We start from the raw sequence: 23,864 nt of genomic DNA on the forward strand, positions 1-23,864 counted from the left end.
AAATATTTGATATATGTTTTGAAGACTGTACTAGAGACAGACTATTCTATCTTAATATCATATAGCTAGCCATTAGTTATAAGTGTCTATATGATGCTGGAGAGTAACTGGGAATTTAAGTCAAAAGAATAATAGCTGAAACCTTTACATCCTCAGTGGTCTTCAAAAGTAATTTACATGAGATTTCACTGAATGGAACTTACTCCATGCCCTGTGCAGTCTGCCGTGCAATATCTATAAGTTTGATCATCTCGAATTTGGTCTCAATGATGTGGAGATGATGATATAAACTGGAGCCCTCACACCACTGGGTAACAATAGCCAGTTGTGGCTTTGTTGAATAACCCATGAAGAGGAGGATATTCACATGTCGTGTTTTCCTGTAAAAAGAAATATAACAGGAAATAGTAAATGCTGATACACTTTAGCAAATGTTAAAAAACTAACAAAGCACAAAACCAGGGCCAAAGCAGTCTACTTGTCAATAAGATGCTGTCAGAAAAAGGTATTTTTTTAGCAAGGCAGCAGAAGGATAAATTTAGATGAGACTTTAGGAATTATCTAGTCTAAATCCTAACTTTTTCATAAATGTCTTTTTTAGGGTACCTCATAGATAGGCAACTAGATATTATTTAAATACCTTTAATTATGGGACATTCATCACTGAGACTGTAGCCTGTTCCCACTATTCTTTTTTTTCTTTTTTTTGGCCGCTTCATGCGGCATGTGCAATTCATGTTCCACAACCGGGGAATCTGAAGTTCCTTCACCAGGGATGGAACCTGTGCCCCTGCAGTGGAAATGTGGAATCATAGCCACTGGACACCAGGGAAGTCCCCTCTTCTTTTCTTTCTTCTCTTTAAAGTAGTTCTAGTATTAGTAAAATTTTAGGCTAAGAAAAACATTTTCCTGCAACTTTCATCACTGGCTTCTCTGTTCTACTCTCTAGAATAAAACAGAGCACGTTCATACCCTTTTGAACATAATAGCCTCCTATGGACCTATAGTCTCAGTTCTGTTGACAATTTTCTCCCCAAGTTATAGTTCCAGAATCCTCCGCATCTAAGTTCTCCTTGCCTGGACATACTCTAGTTTGCTCATTTTCCTCAAGTTCCAGGTTTGATATAATCTCTAAGTGTGTTCTGATAACCTTAGAATTTTGAGAGCAGTATTCCCATACGAAGTAGTACCACTTTTCATGATCAGAACACTGTGATTCCATTAATTCACTCTAGGATTAATATTTTTATCAGCTGTACCATATAAAATTGCATACCACTTGAAAGAAAACAGTCAAAGACAAAATATACTCAGAAAGACTTTGTTTTGTCCATTTTGAGTAAATCTGTGAAGCTAACAGCAGCTGTAACTTCTCTGGAAAACATGATTCATACAAGCTTACCTGAGTACTCCTACTTCATTTTTGAAGGCCTGTAACTGCTGAGGTGTGGGTGCTGTCACATTCAACATTTTCACTGCCACATCACCTAAAAGGTAATTGCCACTCCAAATGTCATTCCAATCTTTAAGATTTAAAAATATAAAAAACTCTAGGGTATTTTTCACAAGTTACCACAGCATTAAAACCATACCATTACAAAACTGCAAATAAATTATACCTTAAGTACCTAAATGGCATTCATTTTCTAAAGATAAAAACTAAAAAGGACACTAGTATTTTAAAATACCAATCCCTGTCCCCCCTCCCTCAAAAACAACCAGCCTATCTCATTTCCCCTTGGAAATTTAGTTTAACCAATTAAATACCCATAATATTTTCCTAGCTATTTAGCAAAACTAAATTAGATGCATTCACTAACTGAATGTTAAAACTGCAGATGACAGGCCGAATGGAACTTTGTGGAAAGAGAAAACTGCAAACTTCTTTATCAGAGTATTTAACACTTCCTTCAAATCCATGGATCACTTATTGCTTTTACTTAGAAAAATTATTAAAAAAAAAAAACACCTTTATATGAAACAGGCAGAATTCTTACACATTGCCAAAAGGTGTATAAATTGGTACAACCACCTGAAACACTGTTGTGTTAATATCCACTTCAGTTCGGTTCAGTCGCTCAGTCGTGTCCGACTCTTTGCGACCCCAAGAATCGCAGTACCCCAGGCCTCCCTGTCCATCACCAACTCCTGGAGTTTACTCAAACTCATGTCCATCGAGTCGGTGATGCCATCCAGCCTTCTCATCCTCTGTCGTCCCCTTCTCCTCCTGCCCCCAATCCCTCCCAGCATCAGGGTCTTTTCCAATGAGTTAACTCTTTGCATCAGGTGGCCAAAGTATTGGAGTTTCAGCTTTAGCATCAGTCCCTCCAATGAACACTCAGAACTGATCTCCTTTAGAATGGACTACTGGCCCCACAAGTCTTTCCTAGGTATATACAACCACCATGGATACATATGTTCACTAAATGACAGGTGCTAAGAATATTCACAGCAGCAGCGTTTATAAAAGCCCCAAACTGGAAACTATTCAAATGCTGGTCACACAGTAAATAGTCATGCCTATAGTCACACAATGAACACTATATAGAGAATGAATAACCTACAACTACATACAATAATATAGATGAATCTTATAAACAATATTGTATAAAAAGGGCCAGACACAAAGGAGTACATACTGTATTACTATGTCTGTTCAGGTATGGATAGTGGCTACTCTTGGGGGTCGGGGACATGAAAAGGACTTCTAGAGTTCTGGGAATGCTCTGTTTATTGACCCGATGTGTAAACTTTGCAAAATTTTAGCTACCTGTACATTAAAGTGCACTTATTTGCATGTATATTTCAATATAATTAAACTAACATTGATTTTTCCTGATTATCAAATGCTTATAGCAAAAAAACTAACAAACTTAAAAATTAAACATTTTAAAAGCCTAAGGAATAAAATAAAAATCTCCCATAATCATGTCATTCAAAAATGATCACTGTTAACCTACTCTTGTATACCCTGTGTGTATACTCAGTCACTTTAGCCGTGTCTGACTCTTTGCGACCCTACAGACTATAGTCTGCCAGGCTCTTCTGTCCTTGAGATTCTCCAAGAAAGAATACCAGAGTAGGTTGCCATGCCCTCCTCCAGGGGATCCTCCTGACCCAGAGATCGAACCCACGTCTCTTGTATCTTTTGCATTGGCAGGGTGGATTCTTTATCACTAGTGCCACATGGGAAGACCTGTTGTATTCCTTACTAGGCTCTTAAAAGTACGCAGTATGAACATTTATAAATATGTAGGTTTGACCCCTGAGTTGGGAAGATCCTCTGGAAAAGGAAATGGCAACCCACTCCAGTATTCTTGCCTGGAGAATCCCATGGACAAAGGAGCCTGGTGGGCTACAGTCTATGGGATTGCCAAGAGTCAGACACAACTGACTAACACACACACACATGAAAAAGACAACCTAAAAAAGATATATACTAAAATATTGATGGTCATTTAGAAAATTAAGATATATGTATATATGTAGCATCATAGTATGGGATATTATACGTGCTGCTTTTAAAATATACCACAGAAACTTTTCCATATCAATAAATATAGATCTACCATACCATTTTACTGTCTATATAATTATATATGGATGTTATCAGTATAATCCAATCATCTTTTAATGGGCATTTTTCATTAATATTAAATCTCCAATTAATATACTTACACATCTGTTTGTTCCTGTTCTACAAATAAAATTATTGGCTCCATATACATATTGCCAAACTGCCCTCCAGGAAATTCATAGCAATTTACTTTCCCACCAGCAGCATTATAATCACAATTCTAAACAACCAATTAAAATAATTACTGTCCATTTGATTATTTTTTCAAAGAAAGAAAGTCACTTAAGAGGCAATGATGATTTCTATTTTTTGAATTTTTAATTCTTTCACAAGTAGTGAGACTGAACCTTTTTTATGTTTACTGGTCATTTCTTCCTTTGGTTAAGTTCTCTTTTTATATGTTTACTTGTGGTTTATAATACATATAAAATTACCAGCAGAAAGACTTATAAAAAAAATATCTTGATGACTAGCTCATCCGGAGGATCATCATCTTTAAAAATTATTACTGAAGTATAATGAGAGGACTTCTCGTTGCTGTGAATCCAATTTTTATTTCCCATAATTTTTGTTAAAAACCTTTGGGGAACTCTTGCATCTGATCAGAACAGTTTAATGATACAAACAGTGAATACTCCCTTTGGTATTTTTAACAAAAGTTGTGACAAGATCACTGTATGACATACGTACCATGCCACTTTCCCTTGTAGACTGTCCCAAATGACCCTGATCCAATTCTTTGTCCCACTGTGATCTGTCCATCAGGAATCTCCCAATCGTCACTTGAATCCCGTCTACCAAGCGTTTTCTTGATAAAAATAAGGCAAAAGTCAAGCCAAAGCAAACAAAAAAGGAAAACTTTATGTTTGACACTAAGTACGTGCCTCTATTTCTGAAAGGGACATAAGAGAATAAGAACTTTGGGGAGAAACAAAACAAAACTATACTCGAGGAATAATAGGAAGATGATTCTTACAATACACAACTTAAGTTTAAGAACTAAGTCAATATTAGGATGGAAATAATTCAGTAAAAATAAAAATTATTTACTGGTTATGAGCAGAAATGTTATATTAAATTTCAGTATTAAAATCAATAAAATAAAGCAACTTAAAAAAAAAAATCATTTGGAAGACTACTAGGGGCAAGATAAGCACTACACATTTGTGACTAGCTTTGGCTCCAAAGGCCAAAAATCTGAGTTAAGGTACTAGGCAACTGTTGATAATCTAATTATTTTCTCCCAGTCAGTACTAAATTAAATTACTTCATACATCTTATCTGATCCAATCTCTCTCTCAAAAATGTTATCAACACATACAGAACTCTGGTATACATACTACTGCCCTACTGCTAATGTGATTAGCTTTTAATAAATATTTAAGTTACAGCATAAATTTAACTTTTCAATAGGAAAAAATGTCCTTTGGTAGATATTTGAATTTCAGACCAACTCTTTAAAACATATATGCCTAATGCTTCCTAAAATCCCAGCTTACTCTCTTTCCATAGTTCAGAAACAGAACACTATTCTAACTCTTCCCAAACTGCCTTTTACTGAATTATATTAGAGTTGAGAGCAAAAATCAACATTGTGGGAATATGCTTTAAGTAAAAAACTATCAGCTCTTAATGATTTCTAAGAAGAAAGCACTTCAGAGGAAAACTCTCACCATTCGATTCCTGTCTTCTGAGGATGAAGAGGACTTCCTTTCTCGCTGAGGTCCTGGAGATTTCTGCAATGCTTTCACATTAGAGAGTGAGCCAGGTAATGAGGCAGGGGGTGTGGCAGATAAACCTGTGGTTGATCCTAAGTTAGTGAAAGGAAAAATTTATCTATTAAAGGAGGATCAAGTATGTTAGCTTACTGGGGGCAGAGGGTGCAGGGAGATGTAGACTTATTTTAAAAAAACGCAGTGCATGTTTTAATAGTGACCATTAGGAAGGGACAGGCAAAAAGAGGGCCTCATTTGGTGATTAACTATAAATTTAAAAACTACAGTCTCTTTTAGTTTTACAGTTTTAGCATTTTGGTCAATTTAATAACCTTTAAAATATATGATTATAGATATATACTTTGCTTACTGCTGCAGTGTCTAGGAGAAAAACAATCTTAAATATATCCCAATTTTTCCTTTGATCAAAAAAACTAAAAAGCAAAATCAATTTAAACGCAAACATAAAAAATAAACTTTAATTATGTGACATTAACAGCTAATCAATAATAATAAAAAAAGATACAAATGCTCCAAATGGGAACATTTTCTAATAATGTCCTTAATATTGACATTATTTAACTCTTTCATATTGGCCACTAAAATTTAAAAAAATCCTACACTACATACTATATACTATTTAAGAGAGGTACTGGTCACTGTCATTGGCTTCTGGAGCCTTATTTTGCTAAACAAAGTTTACCTGCACAACAAAGTTAATGCCAACAAAGCCAAGTAGGTTTCTCAAGACTTTCTGAAAAATCTCTTGCCTATATAAAATGAGAACAAGGTAAGTGCAATGGCATCTCAGCCAAGTTACTACAAATGGAAATATTTTATCAGCAAAATGAGTCCAAGGGCTACACTCTGAAAATGGACTCAGCTGGTAGGGTTGCATACCTTTCTGATGGATACATTTTCTTCCAAGTGCTGACTGAGCAAAAATCCCAATTCAGGTACAGAAAGCACCTGGTTCAGAGGGGTTCAGGGTAATGACTCCTGGTGGGGCCTGAGCATAGCTAAGCAGGACTGAGATGTCAGTTAATAATTGGACAAACAGAACAAAAAGACTTCCATTAAAAAAAAATTAGGTAACTATTCTCAAGTTAAAAAGTTACTCTCTCTGCAAGGACAAGGATCAAAATACCAATGGCAACATTTAAAATGTTAAAATTGTGTAGAAATTTCATCATTACTATACCACATATGTCATCATGTGGAATTTCCATGATCTCACATGCAATTTTCTAAAAGAAAATGACACCTGGAATATCTATTAACTAGAGTTATTAACTGGAATATCTATTAACTACAATCCAAATTCTGCCTTCCATTGATAATATTTCAACATCATAAAGCCCTAACTGTTTACTCAGGCTTCACAATCCTGACCTACTCAGTGCTGTACCGCATCACTTACTTTAATTACACTACTCGGTTCTCTATAACTTCCAGCCCATTCCATGGATTCTCTAAGAAAGTTGGGCAGAAAGAGCAAAAATCTGAAAACCATCATTCATTTAGAATAAGTAACAGACACTAGCAAAAACCAGTAAATATAATTCTTTAAAAATATTTACAGCAAGACACTTGTCTAAATTTTGACTTAAATTTTTAAGAATTAGTTTAACCACTAATTAAAGAATGGTGAGATAAAATGGATGGGTGAAATTATACTGCTAAACTTTCCCCTCATAAGAGAGCATAATTCAAAGTATCAATCTTAATTTTCTAAAGTATGCTAAAATACCTCAAATATATTATAAATCTTCTTTAAGTTCCCTAGTTTTGATATAAAATATACATGGCTTATGCTTAAAAAAAAAAAAAAGAACAAATATTACAAAAAGTCAAAGCCAAAAGTCTAATAAGAACTCATAATAGGGATTTCCATTTTTAAAAAACCAAAAAAATTGATATTGGCAACCATCAAGGTTATCGCTTAAATGGATTAAAGTAAAAGAAATTCAGCTTGAAGAAAACCCTCCCCACATTATTTACTGCCACCCCCTGAGTTTAAGATATTATCAAGACCAAAAAGTAGTATTAACAAAAAACAAGATGGAAATTTCAGCTCTCGCTTTTAAACATTTATGACAGACAGCATACAGAAAGCTTGTGGAAGTGAGCATGTGTCAGAAGCACATCCAGAGCACTCCAGCCAGGCCAAGCAGAGACTGAGTACTAAAAACTCTCACACTTACAAGCACACTGTGACGGCGAGACACAAACAGTATCTGGTGTTTATATTTAATTTGCTTTGGGTGAAAACAAGAAAGAAGAGCCCAACTACCTCTGAACACTGGGCCAGGCTCAAAATCAAACACTATTTCACTGGGGACAGAATGGAGGAGGGGACTGGGAGTCCGGGATTGGTATTTCCGAAGACAGCGCATCAGCTGGTTCAAAGGGGCTGTTAGAAGAGAAAGAGAGGGGCAGGCAAACACAGGAAGACAGACACAGAAGAAATGAAAGAAGTCACGGGGAATAAATGAGTTGAAGCCTGCTTCAAAAAATAATTCTGGATGTTTAAAAAACTGCTTATTTTAATAAAATTCCAATCATTCTTTTAAAAGTGATTCATATAAAGGATAAATGCTGTTTGATTTTTGGTACTAAGCAGGCAATTTTTATGACTAAGTTAACTCTGTGATGCTAACATGATGGCCACATTTAAATGCTGGATGTACTGGGCAAAATTGTCAAAAGCCACAGCTATTAAGACATACGAAAGTCAAACTGGCAGCAACATTAATTGGTGGGTTCATGGAATAACAAACAGGAAAAAAAAAAACTTTTTAAACTATGTACTACATATAGTAAATACTAAGTCCAGACTACATAACACAGGCTTATTATTTTGGTAGGTCCACAAGTATATAGAAACATAACAAAAGATGGTTCATGCAACATTTGACATTAAGTATCTTTGCATCTGGGCTTAGATATTTTGAATATAAAGCAGGGTCACAGTGAAGAGACTGACTCTAAACAAAGTATGTGGACATTGCAGGGCTTCCTTATTAAACAGACGACAGTTGAAGACGGAAGCATAAAGGACCACCTGGAAGAAAACGTCAAGACTGTTTCAAACATCTCTTACAAAAATCTTATGGGGGTAAACTCATTTTAAAAAGTATTTTCTAAAGTAATGTTTTTCTATGACCCCAATATTCACTGGGTGCCAGAGTAAACAGCTGATAAAATCTTTAAGAAATCTCAATTTGATCTCTCATTTGCTTATTTTATTTACTGGACTAGTAAGAGGGGAACTGGGCTTTTCTATTAGGGGTCCACAGTATAAAATTTATCTTCCAGGGCCTTCTAGAAAGCTGAAGGGAAGTAGTTGACAGTGTCTATCAAACTGACAAGCTGTAGCAGGTAATCCCAGGGATTCTCCCCAAGAATGATTTAAGGAAGTCAAGTTTTAACTGATTGTAAGCTCAGTCTTTAAGTATTAGTGGAGATAGTTAGGAATAAAATGGGTAAAATAATTTGATAAAAACATTTAAAAAATTGTAGATGTCACATTTAAGACTCCCCTTTTATGTCCTCTCTTTTTCTCTGTTTCTGGAGTTAAAATTTAAAATCAGTTAAAATTTTATTAGCGATAAATGATAATTACTAAAGAAAAGCAAACAATTTTTTATTTTTCTCTACATATTTTTCTCTGTGTCTGTGTTTCACGAAAGAAGCAAATATAAAGGAGACAAGCAGCAAAGCAATTGCATTCTTCCCGGTTTTTGTTTTTTTTAAAATTGAAATCACTACTTACCTCCATCACTACGAAACCCTTGGTCTCTAATCAAGTCCTACAAATAAATAGTAATGTATACTTAATCAAAGCATATGATAAAAAAGCAACAACATTTTATTTTCTACTAAGCATTAACAGAAAGGTGAATTCAAAATAATACCTATCTTATAAATTACTTCACAAAACAGAAAGAATATGGAATTAACTAGTTAACATGATAAAATAAAAACTTTGAAACACCTGCCAACCTAACCCTAGACTAAAGGGATTACTAGTCCTGATCAAATGCTGAAATCCATTTCAGGCCATTCAAAACCAATGGCTGCATTAATGCTCAGAAACATTCTACTGGCACATATTAAGAGTCATAAAATGTTCATACCCTTTGATCCTATAATTCCACTTCTGGAAATTTTTCCTAAGGAAATAATTCATAAGAAAAAATGATATGCACAAAGATGTTCAGTGCAACATTATCCATTATACTAAAAAAACACCAGAAGTAATTATTTCCCTATTTTAGGCATACTGACATTTTTGGCATATTGACATATTGGTTAAGTAAATTATATTGTGTCAATTTAGAACCTATTATGCAGCTACTAAAACAGTTATAAAGTCTGAATCATGAAACATGTTTATAATTAAAAAAGGATACAAAATTAAGTGTACACTGATACGATCATAAAAATATAAATGTTTAAGGACACACTAGAAGGGAAACTTTTTTTAGTTGTCTTTATTATTAAAATACAGCTTTTTACAACAATGTGAGGCAGGGCAGCGAGGGAGGAGTCCACTGGCAAAGCAGTACAATTTGGACACAATTTGGACTTTGACAGAACTTAGTTTATAACTGATGACTGAACTACCCAGCTACCCTAAATGTCTCTAAATATGCCCAAAGGCTTATAAGCTAAAACAAGAGAAGATTCTTTACAGATGCATTTCTGCTATGTTCAATGTACTATAGAAAACCTTTAACATTTTATACAGAATAATCAACAAATATCTGCAAATAAGATGCTAAGTGTTAGTGGTTGTATGACTACCAATAAATATAAAATCATGGTGGTCTCACTAGCTTTGAGTTCTTGACAGCTTATCATCTAAGAAAGATATACAAACACAGAAATTTACATAAAAATAAGAGCGTAAGAAAACAACAAAAAAAGGTGCCAAAGTTGCTTAATTAATTGCCAAAGAAACGGTATATGTAAAAAGATTCTTGGTGCAACATTAGTTCAAACGATAAAGAAATAACTATAGAACTTGGTCACTGGTGAAGCATTTGAAGAAGTTAATCTAAGAGCTGGAGTTTGAGCGGTAGATAGGATGCAGAAAAGCAGAGGAGGAATTCCCTGGTGGTCCAGGAATCTGACCTTTCACTGCTGAGAGCTGGGGTTTAAGCCCTCATCAGGAAAGTACGATCCCATAAGCTGAGCAGCGCTGCCAAAAAAAAAAAAAGGAAAGAAAGGCCTTCTAGACAACCTACTGCTAATAACCACAATAAGCTTGTATTTTCCAATCTTAAATATGTTCTTAAAGCTCTCTGACAATCTTTTTCTATGTGATCTAGGTTAAACAAGATCTTCTAGTATTCCAATACTGGCTATTTCAAACTTTCCCCCAATTTCCTATGGTTCCTTTTCTAATTACTGCTCTTCCCCTTTTTAGCAGGATAGAGAAAACAGAAGCTATCAAAGAACATTCTGTTCTGTCTTTTTATCTACAAACATCTGCATAATAATATTAGCTATAATTTCTGAATTCTTTTTTTGTGCCAAGAATAATCATCACTACAAGGGGTAGGTAGACACTGTTAGCCCCAAGGTTAAGTCATCTGCCCATGGTCATTCTGCCTCTAAAGAGTTCAGAGGCAGCTATGTTCACCTTTAACTCCTCATAGCCCCTGAGGAACATCACTTTCAAGCTCAAGGAATTTTTATTTACTACCTTAATTATTTCTCCTTTTGTTCTTTTGAACCTTTCTCTTTACTTGCTTCTTCCCCTCAAGTTACAAGATGCTCAAGGCTCTCACATGACTCTGCTTCAGTCTATGGCTTTCGTCATTCCTTTGTAGCCAAGCTTCTCAAATCTGGCACTGAACCCCACATCTTTACCAGCTTTTGCTCTCCTCCATTAGACCTCTAAAACAGCTCTCAATGACATCAAAATGACACTGTAATTGCCCAGTTCAATAGTTATATTGAATATATTCAATAGTTACATCTCATTTGAGTCCCAATGACAACTGCCATCAACTACTTCAGCATTCTTGAAGTCCCCATTTCTCCCTTTGACTTCTTCAATACTACTTTCTCGTATTTGTCTGAAGCTAAATTTAGGAAGAGGAGCCTATAATGAAGACAGAGAAAGACAGTTTCTGCCTATATCTCAAATGTTAATGATCACTAGGGTTGCATTTCTACCCTCTTTTCAATTTATATAATCTTGGAGTAATATAATTTACATCCATGACTTTAACACAAATAGGCTAATTATTTCTAAATGTGTACCTCTACTCAAAGTCTTTATTTCAACTGCTACTGGATTTCTAAACCAGTAAATATCCACAGACATCTTCAAGTCAGTATGTCCAAAATAAAAGTTAACATTTTCATTCCTACAAACCCTGTTCTTCCCTAGGCATTTCTATCTTAATGAATCAAATAAATACTATGTATTCATCTAAGGCAGAGAATTCTAGGCATTGTCTTTTTTTATCTCTCATCTTCCACTTCTCTCCTCTACTACTAGATAGAACAGCGATTGACTATAAGAAGAATGGCCAGGTTTCACCCCATTTCAATCATTTATCACCTGTGTGATCTGGAATAAGTTTCTTGACATCTCTAAATCTAATTTTCTTAACAGTAAAAGAAGGAAAATAATAGTACTTAACTCACAAGTGTTTATGAGGATGGAATAAGAAAATTTATGTACTTGGTAAAGGACCTAGCACATAGTAAGCATGCCATTTACAGTATCAATCCTAACAATCGCGTCTATCAAACCTCTCACTAATTCAAGAGATTTTTCTCAAGTGAAGAGCTGACCACTTTCTTTCCCACTCAGTTTACTGGACCCTTCACTATCAACTACAGAGAACTCACAATAATACATGTTATCTTCTCTACAATATCAAGTATTAATTACATCCCACATAAAGGTACTTCCATACTTCTGCACATACCATTTCCTTAACAAATGTTCTTCCTTCTTAAAATCCCTAGCACTAGGTACTTAATAAATTCCTACTCCTTCATATTCACTGTTCATCTTCTACAATCTGGCTTAAATGTCTCTTCTCTGCTAAACTTGACTGTCTTTAATCAGGTAGAGTTCATCCCCTTCTATAAACTATTATTGTATATTTTTGTGTTTATTTATTTATATGTCTGATTCATCCATTAGACCGTGACCTCCCTGAGGGCAAAGACTGTATGCTAATTCTTCTTAATTCCCTATTTTGATACAGTGCCTATCCCACAGTAAATATTAAATTTGGTTTACTGGAGTAATAAATGATAAATAATGACTGAAACTGAATGAAATGACTGAAACTGAATGAAATGCTAAAAGGTTTATATTTTATAATCAATGGGAAGTAAACAAAAGTTTTATAACAAAGGAACAGATGGTGATTGAAGTCTTACAATAAAGAATAAAATCCTATTTTGACAGGAGCAATAAAGAATGTAAATGGACAGAGAAATCAATGGCAGGAAATTTATATAGCAGATTAATGTCATAAGTAGTTCAAGTGAAGAAATATGCGCCCAAATGGTGGTAGAAAAAACAACTTTGAGATATATCAAAAGGAAAGGTGACATCTTATGACTATTTGCTTATAGGGAAGATGAAAAAGCAAGATATAAAAATGATGCTGCAAATGTTCAAGCCCAAGAGAACAGGGGAATCTTAGTAACACTAAGATATAAAGAGGAATAGTCTAAAAGAATGTTAGTTTTGAAAGTAAATACAAAGTTTACAACTTTGAACATGCTGACAATAGATCTAACCTAGAAAGATTTTATTTCATATTTCACAAAATCCCCTTATTCATTTATTTCCCTCTCCTACTCTTTTCCCTCTTTGTATGTGGGTCTAGCCAGATGGAAGAAGACCTTTTTAGCTGAGAAAAATTGGTATTAAGAAAAGGCTACTTTAAATAAATCCAACAAAATCAGAAAAAAAAATTTCATAGCAAAAAGTAGGAAGAAGATCTGACTTGGGAATGTATCTTGAAAAATGAAATTAAGATTGATAAAAAGTTTATTTTCATTTACTTCAACAAAAATATTGTTATAATGTCAACAATATGTTAATTCTTAGAATTAATACAGAGGGAATCAAGGTTTTATTGGTTGTAATATCAAGCTTACTATAATATAAACTGAAACTCTCAATTTAATATTCATCTTTCACATCACAATCACTCATTTCTAAGAAAATTTTAAAGGATTTCATCAGTTCCCTCAATGCCTCCATCAGTCTTTTGATATTTAATTCATTTTCTTTAGAAAAGCCTGTTCTTTTGTCATCCTTTAGACACTTACTCTCTTTTACTGTTAACTGGACTAATTTAATTCTGCTGTATCCTTATTTCCCAATGGCTTTTCACTGTCTTCAATAAATCCTTAAAATCTTTTTTTTGTTGTCAGACTAGCAATCAGTCTGCTTTATTTTTTCATAGCAATGTTGGATAGTGATGAAAAAGGGCTGGAATGCAAGCTAGTATTAAATGGGAAGGGAGGAATATGTGGGTGGAGACTTATTAGGGGAGTCTGTTAATTAGTGAATATTTTCCTGTTAGGATAATTTTGGCTCCTTTACTCAACCTTACGAGGACTCAGAAGGAATGCCTATATAATGAGAACATTAGGCTCATTAGAGAACAACAGGCTGTCCTCTAGCATACACATGACCCCTCAGTAATTTCAGTATCCTGCTTATCTGGGTAAACAATTTCAGATTTCTTTTTAAATATGATTACTTCCCAATGCAAACAAATTTGGTAGCTTTTCTGTTTTGTTGCTTATTACATTCAAAGATTAAGGATAACCCACACTTTTTATTCTAAAGTACAAATTATGGGAGAAATGATCCTGACCCCACCACAGCTCAAATGTCAAGGGCTCTTTATTCTCTTCAGGAATTTGGTTATCAGGATGATACAGTAGAATGAACCAGTCCTTTTGGAGTGATCCTGTGTATGTCATTTTTTTTTCTCAACTCTTCCTTCCCTTTTGTCTATATCTGGGACTGGCAAAATACAATGGGCTGGCCACCTGCTTTACTGAAGTTTATCGGAATAAAGCCTCATCTGTTTGCTTAAAATGTACTTATTATCTATGGTTGTTTTCACACTAGTGACAGAGTTCAACAGTTGTCTTTAGAGACTGCAAGATCCACAAGCCTAAAATATTTACCATCTGGCCCTTTAAGAGTTTGCTGACTCTTGGTCTATATTATGGGAAATAGACCTCTGCTTTGTCTTCTAAGTCTTTTATTAATACAAATGTTTTTTGATGACCTCTTAAGTTAGGTCATCACCTAATAGTTCCTATTTTAGGGAACTATATTGGGAATGGTTTTTGCTGTCCAGAAGTTAAGGTTAAATTGAAGAAGTGACACTAAGGTTCATAATGAACTTCCAGTATGTAACATAAACTAGAAAAGGAAAAAATTCAAGAGTGATCAGCCAGAAGTAACTAAAATAATTGATTTGTATAGAGATGGAGTAGAATGGTATACTCAAGAAAGTAAAGAAGGTAAATGGTAGCTTTGCACGAGAAGTGCATAAAGTAATGATTAGTCCTTGAGGGTTATTTAACTCAAAGCTGAACTTTTAGAAATTTAGGTAAAGATTTCTCATTGAAATATGCAAGTATATTCCTATTTTTTCTATACCTTCAAATGGGTCAAGTGGATTGATTATCTGTTAAATAAATGAAGATAAGACTTTTACAGAGGTGTCATAAGGAAAAAACCAATGAGAATAACTCTATACTTTGGTACCAGTTAAATATTTTATGCCAGCAGAGATGACAAGGCTTTTCTGATCTGTAATTCATGAAAAGTCTATCACTTATATTAACTGTGATAAATAAAACATGGCACTTATTTCTGATCTATATTATAAATCTATATTAAAATTACACACAAAAAGATTAAAATTAACTCAATAATATTGAGAGAGGGTGTGGGAGAGACAGGAGAGAGAGAGACACACAGACCGACACTAACTTCGAGAGAGAGAAAGAAAACTTAATTTACAAAACAGCTGACAGAACCAGATTCCCCAATCTGTGGTCCAAAAAAACAGCAGAAAAATAAACACACTTGAATTTTCTAGATTCGAACACTGCTGGATACTTACATCAATATTGACAGGTTCTATTGTGTTTATATGCACATTTGGAGCTGATGAGGACCGGTCTCGTTGTCCAAACTGATTTCGATGATCTTCATCTGCTGGTCGGAAAGGCTGTGGAATTGGAATGGATTTTGAAGGAGATGGACTGGTGAGAATTGGGGGCCTGGAAAAGTCAAGTGATTGGAAGATAAGATTTAGAGCAACTTTCTAGAAATAATAACATAGAAAAATGAATTATATAAAGATTCTGTTTTCATATTCTCAAATAAAACCTTAAAATAAAGGCAATGGTAGTAATAAAGGCAATGGCTTTTAAAAGAATTAGTTTAAAAAACTAATATAAGCTTACAACTAACACCAACAAAGTTGCTTTGCTCAAGCAGACCCTCCACGAAGTATCAATGATAAGAACACTGATTTTATTCAGAAAACTCCAGAGAAATCTCCGAATGGCTAGAAATTACCTGTGGTTAATCAGCTGAAGAAACTCTTGTTCTCTAACATTATACAAAAATGTTCTAAGTACACACTAACTGAATAACGTCTGCTAATTATTTCTACCTTTGCCATTTCTTGATAGTTAAAGTCACTAAGATGAAATTTTTATGGGAAGTATTAGGAAATCATAAATCTTTTAAAAGCACACGTGTATTTCAGGTATCTATTGCTTTACACAATATGTACCTATTGCTTTATACAAGAGGTAAATTAAAATCCTGAACAAAAATGGCAAAAATAATTTCCAAATTCAAAAGATGATTCTCAGAGTGTCAATCTCTCACAGTTTGAAATGTTTATTATGCCCAATAATTGATACAAGACACAAAGAATAATAATCTATTAAACCTTAAAGCAAATTTTCTAAAAATTGCTCTTTGATGAAACTGTGACAGACTGGCCTATCCTGGTAAGTGTAGATAAATAACAAAGTCTGTGATCTCTCACTGCCCCCAAAATGAAGCTGGCACTAACAGAGCACATTAAAGTTTTGAGAATAGATTGTAAACACCCATGAGAAGTCTATGTTCTTCAGAAAGAATATCCAAGGGAGCTGAGAAGTGAGTACCACTTGATTGATGAGGTGCGACTCAGTTAGCTCCGTCAGGACCAATGAATCATTCAATGCTAACAGCTTCTCTTCAGAGATTGGTTATTGTTGCACCCCATCTTATGCAAACTCTGTAACTAATCAGCAGTATCAAGTGGTTAATAAGACAGCCAGAAAGACAGCTGAGGGAATAAAAAGACATTTTTAAGAGGAGAGAGGGTTTAAAGAGGAATGAAAAGAAAATATAGTTTTGGACCAGATGAAGGTCGGAAGAGCCAAAAAAGCTGAGTTGTGACAAAAAGCTTCTAAATAAAATACATTACTAGAATCTGAACCATACCAGCTTAAGAGTTTTACTTCTTTGAAGCACCCTTTTAAAAGGGTAGGGAAAGAAATTTTAACTTTAACTGTTCATATTAACTAAATGAATCCACTTAGAATTGAAATAAAAATAATTGCTCTGCTGCTGCTGCTGCTAAGTCGCTTCAGTCGTGTCCGACTCAGTGCAACCCCATAGACGGCAGCCCACCAGGCTCCCCCATCCCTGGGATTCTCCAGGCAAGAACACTGGAGTGGGTTGCCATTTCCTTCTCCAATGCATGAAAGTGAAAAGTGAAAGTGAAGTCACTGAGTCATGGCCCTTTTTATTATGATTAATTGATTTTTAGTTTGTGACAAAGCTGTCTCTGCTTCTGCTTTAGACAGCCAATAACAGTCTTTGGCAAGGGATTTTGGGAGCAGGTAAAAAGAATTTTAAAATGACAGTATTAGCTTTTAGAAAGTTTTGAAACATGCACTGACTTTCTAAATACTTAGAGGCTAATTTAAAGTCTCAAGGCAGTTAACACACTTTATGTCAGAACTTAGAAGTAGAAAAAGCCTAAACTAACTACAACTGTAGTGGGCGGTCTAATTAATATAATTGATCTGGTGTAGTGACAGCAAGTTATTCTCAAAACTTAATAACAAATGAAGACTATGACAGCAACATGTAGCACCTAAGTCAGAAATATGTATGCAAAGGACACTGGTCTTTATGTAGGAAAAACAAAAATCTGGATTAAATCTGATAAATGTTATTATCAAATCTAAAGAAAATGGATAAACTAGAAAATGAAGATAAGCTGTTTCTGTCCTTCTCTTCTCCTCCCACCCCTCTGGTCCCACCATCACTACTATGCTTTTATCTCCTGGGCTCATTCAGATTCTGGAATTCTTTATGGTCCAGTTCAAATCCCACTTTCTTGATTAAATGTTTACTACTCTCTCTCACTATTCTCTTTTGTAAATATTGCAATATTTATCACATAGTTTAAAATAATATATCATAAATTGTAGATTATAATTATATATTAGCTTAAAACTGTTGGCCATTATCTCCTGTGTTAATGCTTTTTTCTAAATGGAAATCATATACTTCTGTATCTGATTATTAAAAATAAAGCAAGCACAAGGCAGGGACTCTAAATTATTTGTTGCTTGATTTTTTCCAAGTACGGTCCTACAACAGTCTATGTCAGTTTTAACCCTCTGTATCTATACCAAATGTATGACAGGTGTGATGAGTTACCTGGAAAAAAAAAAAGTCCTTAATTTAATGACCCAAATGCTGGAAATGTTTCTAAGCAACTAAAAGTTTAAAAAAAAAAAAAATCAGCTAAAGTAGCATGTCACTGAACAGCAGGAATCAAATCATACCCAATAGAATCGGAGGGGGGTGCAGAAGGGGATGAGCCACATGGAAGGGTAGTCTCTGCTAAGGAGGCCTCCTCCTGTGGTATTGGGTGGTGTTCAAAGAACTTGGAGACAAACAGCAAACTGTGAGGCAAAAACAAAAACAAAACAAAACAAACCTAACTTGTGCAAAACCCAGAAGCTTCATATACCAGTATACATTAAAGAATTAGCAAAAATTTCTGAGCTCAAATTGCATTTTCAGGAAAGACTGCTAAATTCAATTAGCTGTATTTCTGTCTGATAGCTTAGGGTAAAAAATTATATTCTACTTTCAAAGACAAGCTCAGAATCTCAAACTAATTGTTCTATATAGCAAATTTCTATATAGTAGAGAGGAAAAATTATGCTTTACGGTTAAGGAATTAGAAGAAAATATATCTATTGTTAAAAGGTTACATTATTATCATGTACTTTAAACTACTGAGTGGAACTCTCAAAAAAAAAAAGACCTTAATAGCAGTAGTGACAAAAAGACACAAAAAGATTAAAATTAACTCAATATATTGAGAGGGAGTGGGAGAGAAGGGAGAGAGAGAGACAAAGACACTAACTCTGAGAGAGAGAAAATTTACAAAACAGCCGACAGAACCAGATTCCCCAATCTGTGGTCCAAAAATATAATAGTTAATTTAAACACTTAAAAACCATCTAAAAGTGGTATCTACAGGGAAGAGATCTTATATTAATTAAAAAAGAATATGAAACATAAATGAAATGTATAGCAAACCAGAATTACAATCTGAAGAGAAGTACTGGCTACACTACTGTCTAGCCAAACCTCAAAAAATTCCCTGTAACAACTCTTCTGTAAAGAAAACATCCACAAACTCTAAGACATACTAGTTTCACATTAAGAAAAGTTAAATGCAAAGTGGCAGAAAAGAAAAATTTTTTGATTACTTACTCTAGTTGGTCATAATTAACACACATCAGTGGAACCTCTGTACTACAACGCTGGTGAAATTTATAACCACATGTTTGACAGCGGAACCCCTGGAAAAGCAGCTTTCTACAGAAGTCACAAAATGCTAAGGTGAAAAAAGTTTTCCGTACCTGCAAAGTAAAACATCATGGAGGATTCTGTAAGAATCTTTTTAGAAATCAACTTATTTACTCTTTTGTTTAAAATAACAAATTTTTACTATGTTTGTTAGTCACTCAGTCGTGTCCAACTCTTTGCGACCCCACGGACCATAGACTGCCAGGCTCCTCTGTCCATGGGATTCTCCAGACAATAATACTGGAGTGGGTAGTCATTCTCTTCTCCAGGCGATCTTCCCAACCCAGGGATCGAACCCAAATCTGTTGCATTGCAGGCAGATTCTTTACCGCCTGAGTCATCAGGGAAGCCCCAGCCTATAGCACTTGGTATTCCTAGGTGGTTTCCCATTCAAGTACTAACCAGGCTCAACCCTGATGAGCTTCCGAGATCAGATGAGCTCTGGTGCATTCAGGGTGGTATGGCTGTAGACTCACTATGTTTTTACATCATGAGAATCAACTTAACCATGAAGAGTCTAAAACGAAACCAGAGGGTTCCAGGTAACAGATGGACTACATGAATTTATCTCCCACTCACTATTCAATTAAACTCAGAAGTCAAGAAGATGGGGGATGAATGAAAGACCAGAAACTAATTTCAAGCTTTACTACATAAGAGTACAGGAGAAGCAAGTAACAGAGGTGAAAGACAGAGTAACAGTACACTTGAATAATTCTACAAAGGAGTTAAGAGATGCTTATTGGTGTTGACACAAGAAACAATAGCATGCTTAAAGTTACAAAGGTATGGAACAGAGGAACCAAAACCCCCACAAAAACCAAAAACACTTCCAAGGAGGAGAGGAAAGAGGGGGAAAGGCTGTCATGTACAGATGATCTAATTTCCAATGGAACTGGCAATCAGTAAATGATGTCTAAAACTGATACAGAAGTTGTGACCTAAAGTTATTATTCAATAACATGAAAAGAATCACTAGAAGAGCTTAAAACAGAAACCATTAAAAGTTAAGAATGTAATTATGTTGAACTGGTTCACAGAGCTTTTCAGGTCTATTATATCCTTCTACTTTTCTATCTATTCAATTGATTTTTGAAAGTTTGATATTGAAACTACAACTAAAAATCTTAATTTATCTACTTAAGAAATAATTATAATATATAGTGGAACTATATGTAACCTTGTTGTGTATTTTCCAAGTCTCCTAGTCTGCTATGTCTTTTTTTAAATTTAAAAAAGAAAGAAGAAATAAAAGGAAAAGAATGATTTCCTCTATAGAGTGGCCTTAGAGGCTAATAAGGGTTGGGGCAACCCCTTTGCACTATTTTAAAAACTATATATATTTGATTAAAAAAAAAACCTATATATATTTGATTAAAATGTAATATACTTTGATTAAAGTGTTAAAAACTTACAAAAGAAAAAACTAGTTTATAATTAAAACTATATGAAAATCAGATTAACCTAAGTTAACTAAACTTGTTAACTTAGGACAAAGGACAGGAACATCACCTAAAAGATGGTAAGAATTACGTTGAACAAATTATCAGTTTGTTAGAGGATCAGAACACCTCAATGTATCTGTGAACATTCCTCTATGTGATGCTTACAGGGCAACATGTAGGAACTCCCTGTCAGAAGGCAAACGGGTCACATAAACAGAACTGTGCTAGGGAGGTTCTATCTTGGTAACAGACAAAAACAGAAATTGTTTACAACTGTTTGGTTTGTTTATGTAATAAGCAGAAAACATAAGAAGGATAAGTAAATGACAAATGTTAACAAAGCCTATTTGGGAGTGATGAGAGCATAGGTGACTCTATTTTGCCCTTTGTTTTTTGCTATATATTCTCAAGTTTTCAGACAATATTAATCACACACAATAATAAGGAAAATACATTATGATCCAGGATATGGTTGTATTCTTATAATATTACTCTATATATGGTGCACATCAGAATTTCTAATCCATTCTATTACATATAAATGCTTTTCATGATCCATTAAATTGATTTCAATACTCACTTTATAAAACTCTTGAATAAACACATATTTAACAGGATAAAATGTTATTAAAAGAAATGTTTCATAGAAAATGGTACCTTGGCATATCATCCATTCTGGCTTTTTGAGAATATTTAGATAAACTATTTGGATAGTTTTAAGAGTAACTCTTGTTTTCTTCACATTCTGGCTATGGATCAAGTTACAGAAGATATAAAAAGGCAACTGACTTGTTTTTAGCTTTGTTCCTTTTCCATTTGTCTCTGGATATACAAGCAGTAAGAAAAAGCTTTTTTAATATTTATGTGGCTATTCTTTACTAAGGCAAGCATCTTTTTATACTCGAGCATAATCTCTGGAAATTAGAGCACAGAAAAATATAAATAGTATTCATAGGAATCATCATTTTATAGTCATCTTTTTTGCTACACACTCATACTTTCAATTGCCTAATAATCTGCTTCACAAAGCCCTAATTTCTCTTCCTTCTTTAATCTAGTCAATTGCAGTCCTTCTTCCTGTCACTGACATACTTGAAAACTATGCATAACTGATTGCTTCTATATGTAAAGGAAGTGGGAGAAAAAGAGAAGGAAGGGAGAAAGGAGCGAAGCAGAAAGGAGAAAATATAGGTAGGCATTTGAGCATAAACTGAGTGACATATACCTCTGTATGTATACCTTTGTTTATAAGCAGGTACAGGAAGATATATCTTTTCTTTTGGGCCACAACTTATGCTTATTTTGGAATTTGAGACATGAATGGTAAACTCATGTGGGCCATAGAACAGGCAATTTGCATGCATTGATTTGTAAGGTGTGGGGCTGTCTGAGGTTAGCATCTATGTAAAATGGGAAGGTCTGGAGCCATGGCATCTGTTTCTAATCTTGCTTCTCTACCTTTCCTGCCTCCTCCACCCCATCAATTCCCAAGGATTCATGGGATATAGGTAAATGCTGAAGGAATCGCCTTTGTAACAGACTATGAAACCAGGGGGCATAAGCAGCCTTCCTCCCATAGCCAACAAAATTCAGCACACAGAAGCAGAGAGAGGAATTCTTTCCCTTTCTAAGCAGAACACAGGCTTACTCTTGTTTCTATATGATGCTAAGAGCAATTGTTCAAAACCACAAATCTAACTAATCACACTGCTCCCTTGCCGATAACAGTCATTAAATTTCCAATGATTTTTGGGAAAAGTCCAAATCTTCAACAGAGAATACAACGACTCACATGAGCTTCAGTTCAGTTCAGTCGCTCAGTCGTGTCCAACTCTTTGCGACCCCATGAATCGCAGCACACCAGGCCTCCCTGTCCATCACCAACTCCCGGAGTTCACTCAGACTCACGTCCATCGAGTCAGTGATGCCATCCAGCCATCTCATCCTCTGTTGTCCCCTTCTCTTCCTGCCCCCAATCCCTCCCAGCATCAGAGTCTTTTCCAATGAGTCAACTCTTCACATGAAGTGGCCAAAGTACTGGAGTTTCAGCTTTAGCATCATTCCTTCCAAAGAAATCCCAGGGCTGATCTCCTTCAGAATGGACTGGTTGGATCTCCTTGCAGTCCAAGGGACTCTCAAGAGTCTTCTCCAACACCACACTTCAAAAGCATCAATTCTTCAGCGCTCAGCCTTCTTCACAGTCCAACTCTCACATCCATACATGACTACTGGAAAAACCATAGCCTTGACTAGATGGACCTTAGCAAAGTAATGTCTCTGCTTTTGAATATGCTGCCTAGGTTGGTCATAACTTTTCTTCCAAGGAGTAAGCATCTTTTAATTTCATGGCTGCAGTCACCATCTGCAGTGATTTTGGAGCCCCCCCAAAAAAAGTCTGACACTGTTTCCACTGTTTCCCCATCTATTTCCCATGAAGTGATGGGACCGGATGCCATGATCTTCGTTTTCTGAACGTTGAGCTTTAAGCTAACTTTTTCACTCTCCTCTTTCACTTTCATCAAGAGGCTTTTTAGTTCCTCTTCACTTTCTGCCATAAGGATGGTGACATCTGCATATCTGAGGTTATTGATATTTCTCCTGGCAATCTTGATTCCAGCTTGTGTTACTTCCAGTCCAGCGTTTCTCATGAGGTACTCTGCATAGAAGTTAAATAAGCAGGGTGACAATATACAGCCTTGATGTATTCCTTTTCCTATTTGGAACCAGTCTGTTGTTCCATGTCCAGTTCTAACTGTTGCTTCCTGACCTGCATACAGATTTCTCAAGAGGCAGGTCAGGTGGTCTGGTATTTCCGTCTCTTGAAGAATTTTCCACAGTTTATTGTGATCCACACAGTCAAAGGCTTTGGCATAATCCATAAAGCAGAAATAGATGTTTTTCTGGAACTCTCTTGCTTTTTCCATGATCCAGTGGATGTTGGCAATTTGATCTCTGGTTCCTCAACCTTTTCTAAAACCAGCTTGAACATGAGCTTACTCCACCCCTATACATGCTACACTGTAACATCCACCTCTCCAAGTATGTAGCCTCCATTCTAAACTTTTCTCAAAACTGAAAGGGTAACATGCTTTATTGCTGTTCCCTTTGTTTAGTGTAGACTTCCTTTCACTCATCTATCCTCATCCACCAGGTCTCAGGTTTGATCATTCTTCCTTTGGGAAAATTTCCTGATTCTTCAAAAG

At 35.1% G+C, this 23,864-nt stretch overlaps 1 protein-coding gene and 1 pseudogene across 4 annotated transcripts in view; both read right to left on the reverse strand.

The window, feature by feature from the left end:
- BRAF (B-Raf proto-oncogene, serine/threonine kinase) overlaps window positions 1-23,864 on the reverse strand; it is a 161,389-nt gene that overhangs the window by 41,897 nt on the left and 95,628 nt on the right. For all 4 annotated transcript variants that reach the window (XM_052639157.1, XM_052639156.1, XM_052639159.1 and 1 more), the window contains 8 exons: window positions 19,121-19,269; window positions 18,178-18,297; window positions 15,435-15,594; window positions 9,068-9,104; window positions 5,251-5,387; window positions 4,268-4,385; window positions 1,403-1,487; window positions 204-380 (listed from right to left, as the gene is read on the reverse strand). In XM_052639157.1, the coding sequence (XP_052495117.1) occupies window positions 204-380; window positions 1,403-1,487; window positions 4,268-4,385; window positions 5,251-5,387; window positions 9,068-9,104; window positions 15,435-15,594; window positions 18,178-18,297; window positions 19,121-19,269 (983 nt within the window). The remainder of the gene's footprint in view (window positions 1-203; window positions 381-1,402; window positions 1,488-4,267; window positions 4,386-5,250; window positions 5,388-9,067; window positions 9,105-15,434; window positions 15,595-18,177; window positions 18,298-19,120; window positions 19,270-23,864) is intronic.
- On the reverse strand, window positions 19,570-19,688 carry LOC128047102 (uncharacterized; annotated as a pseudogene).

Source organism: Budorcas taxicolor, chromosome 4 (assembly GCF_023091745.1).
Source record: "Budorcas taxicolor isolate Tak-1 chromosome 4, Takin1.1, whole genome shotgun sequence".
Lineage (NCBI taxonomy): Eukaryota > Metazoa > Chordata > Mammalia > Artiodactyla > Bovidae > Budorcas > Budorcas taxicolor.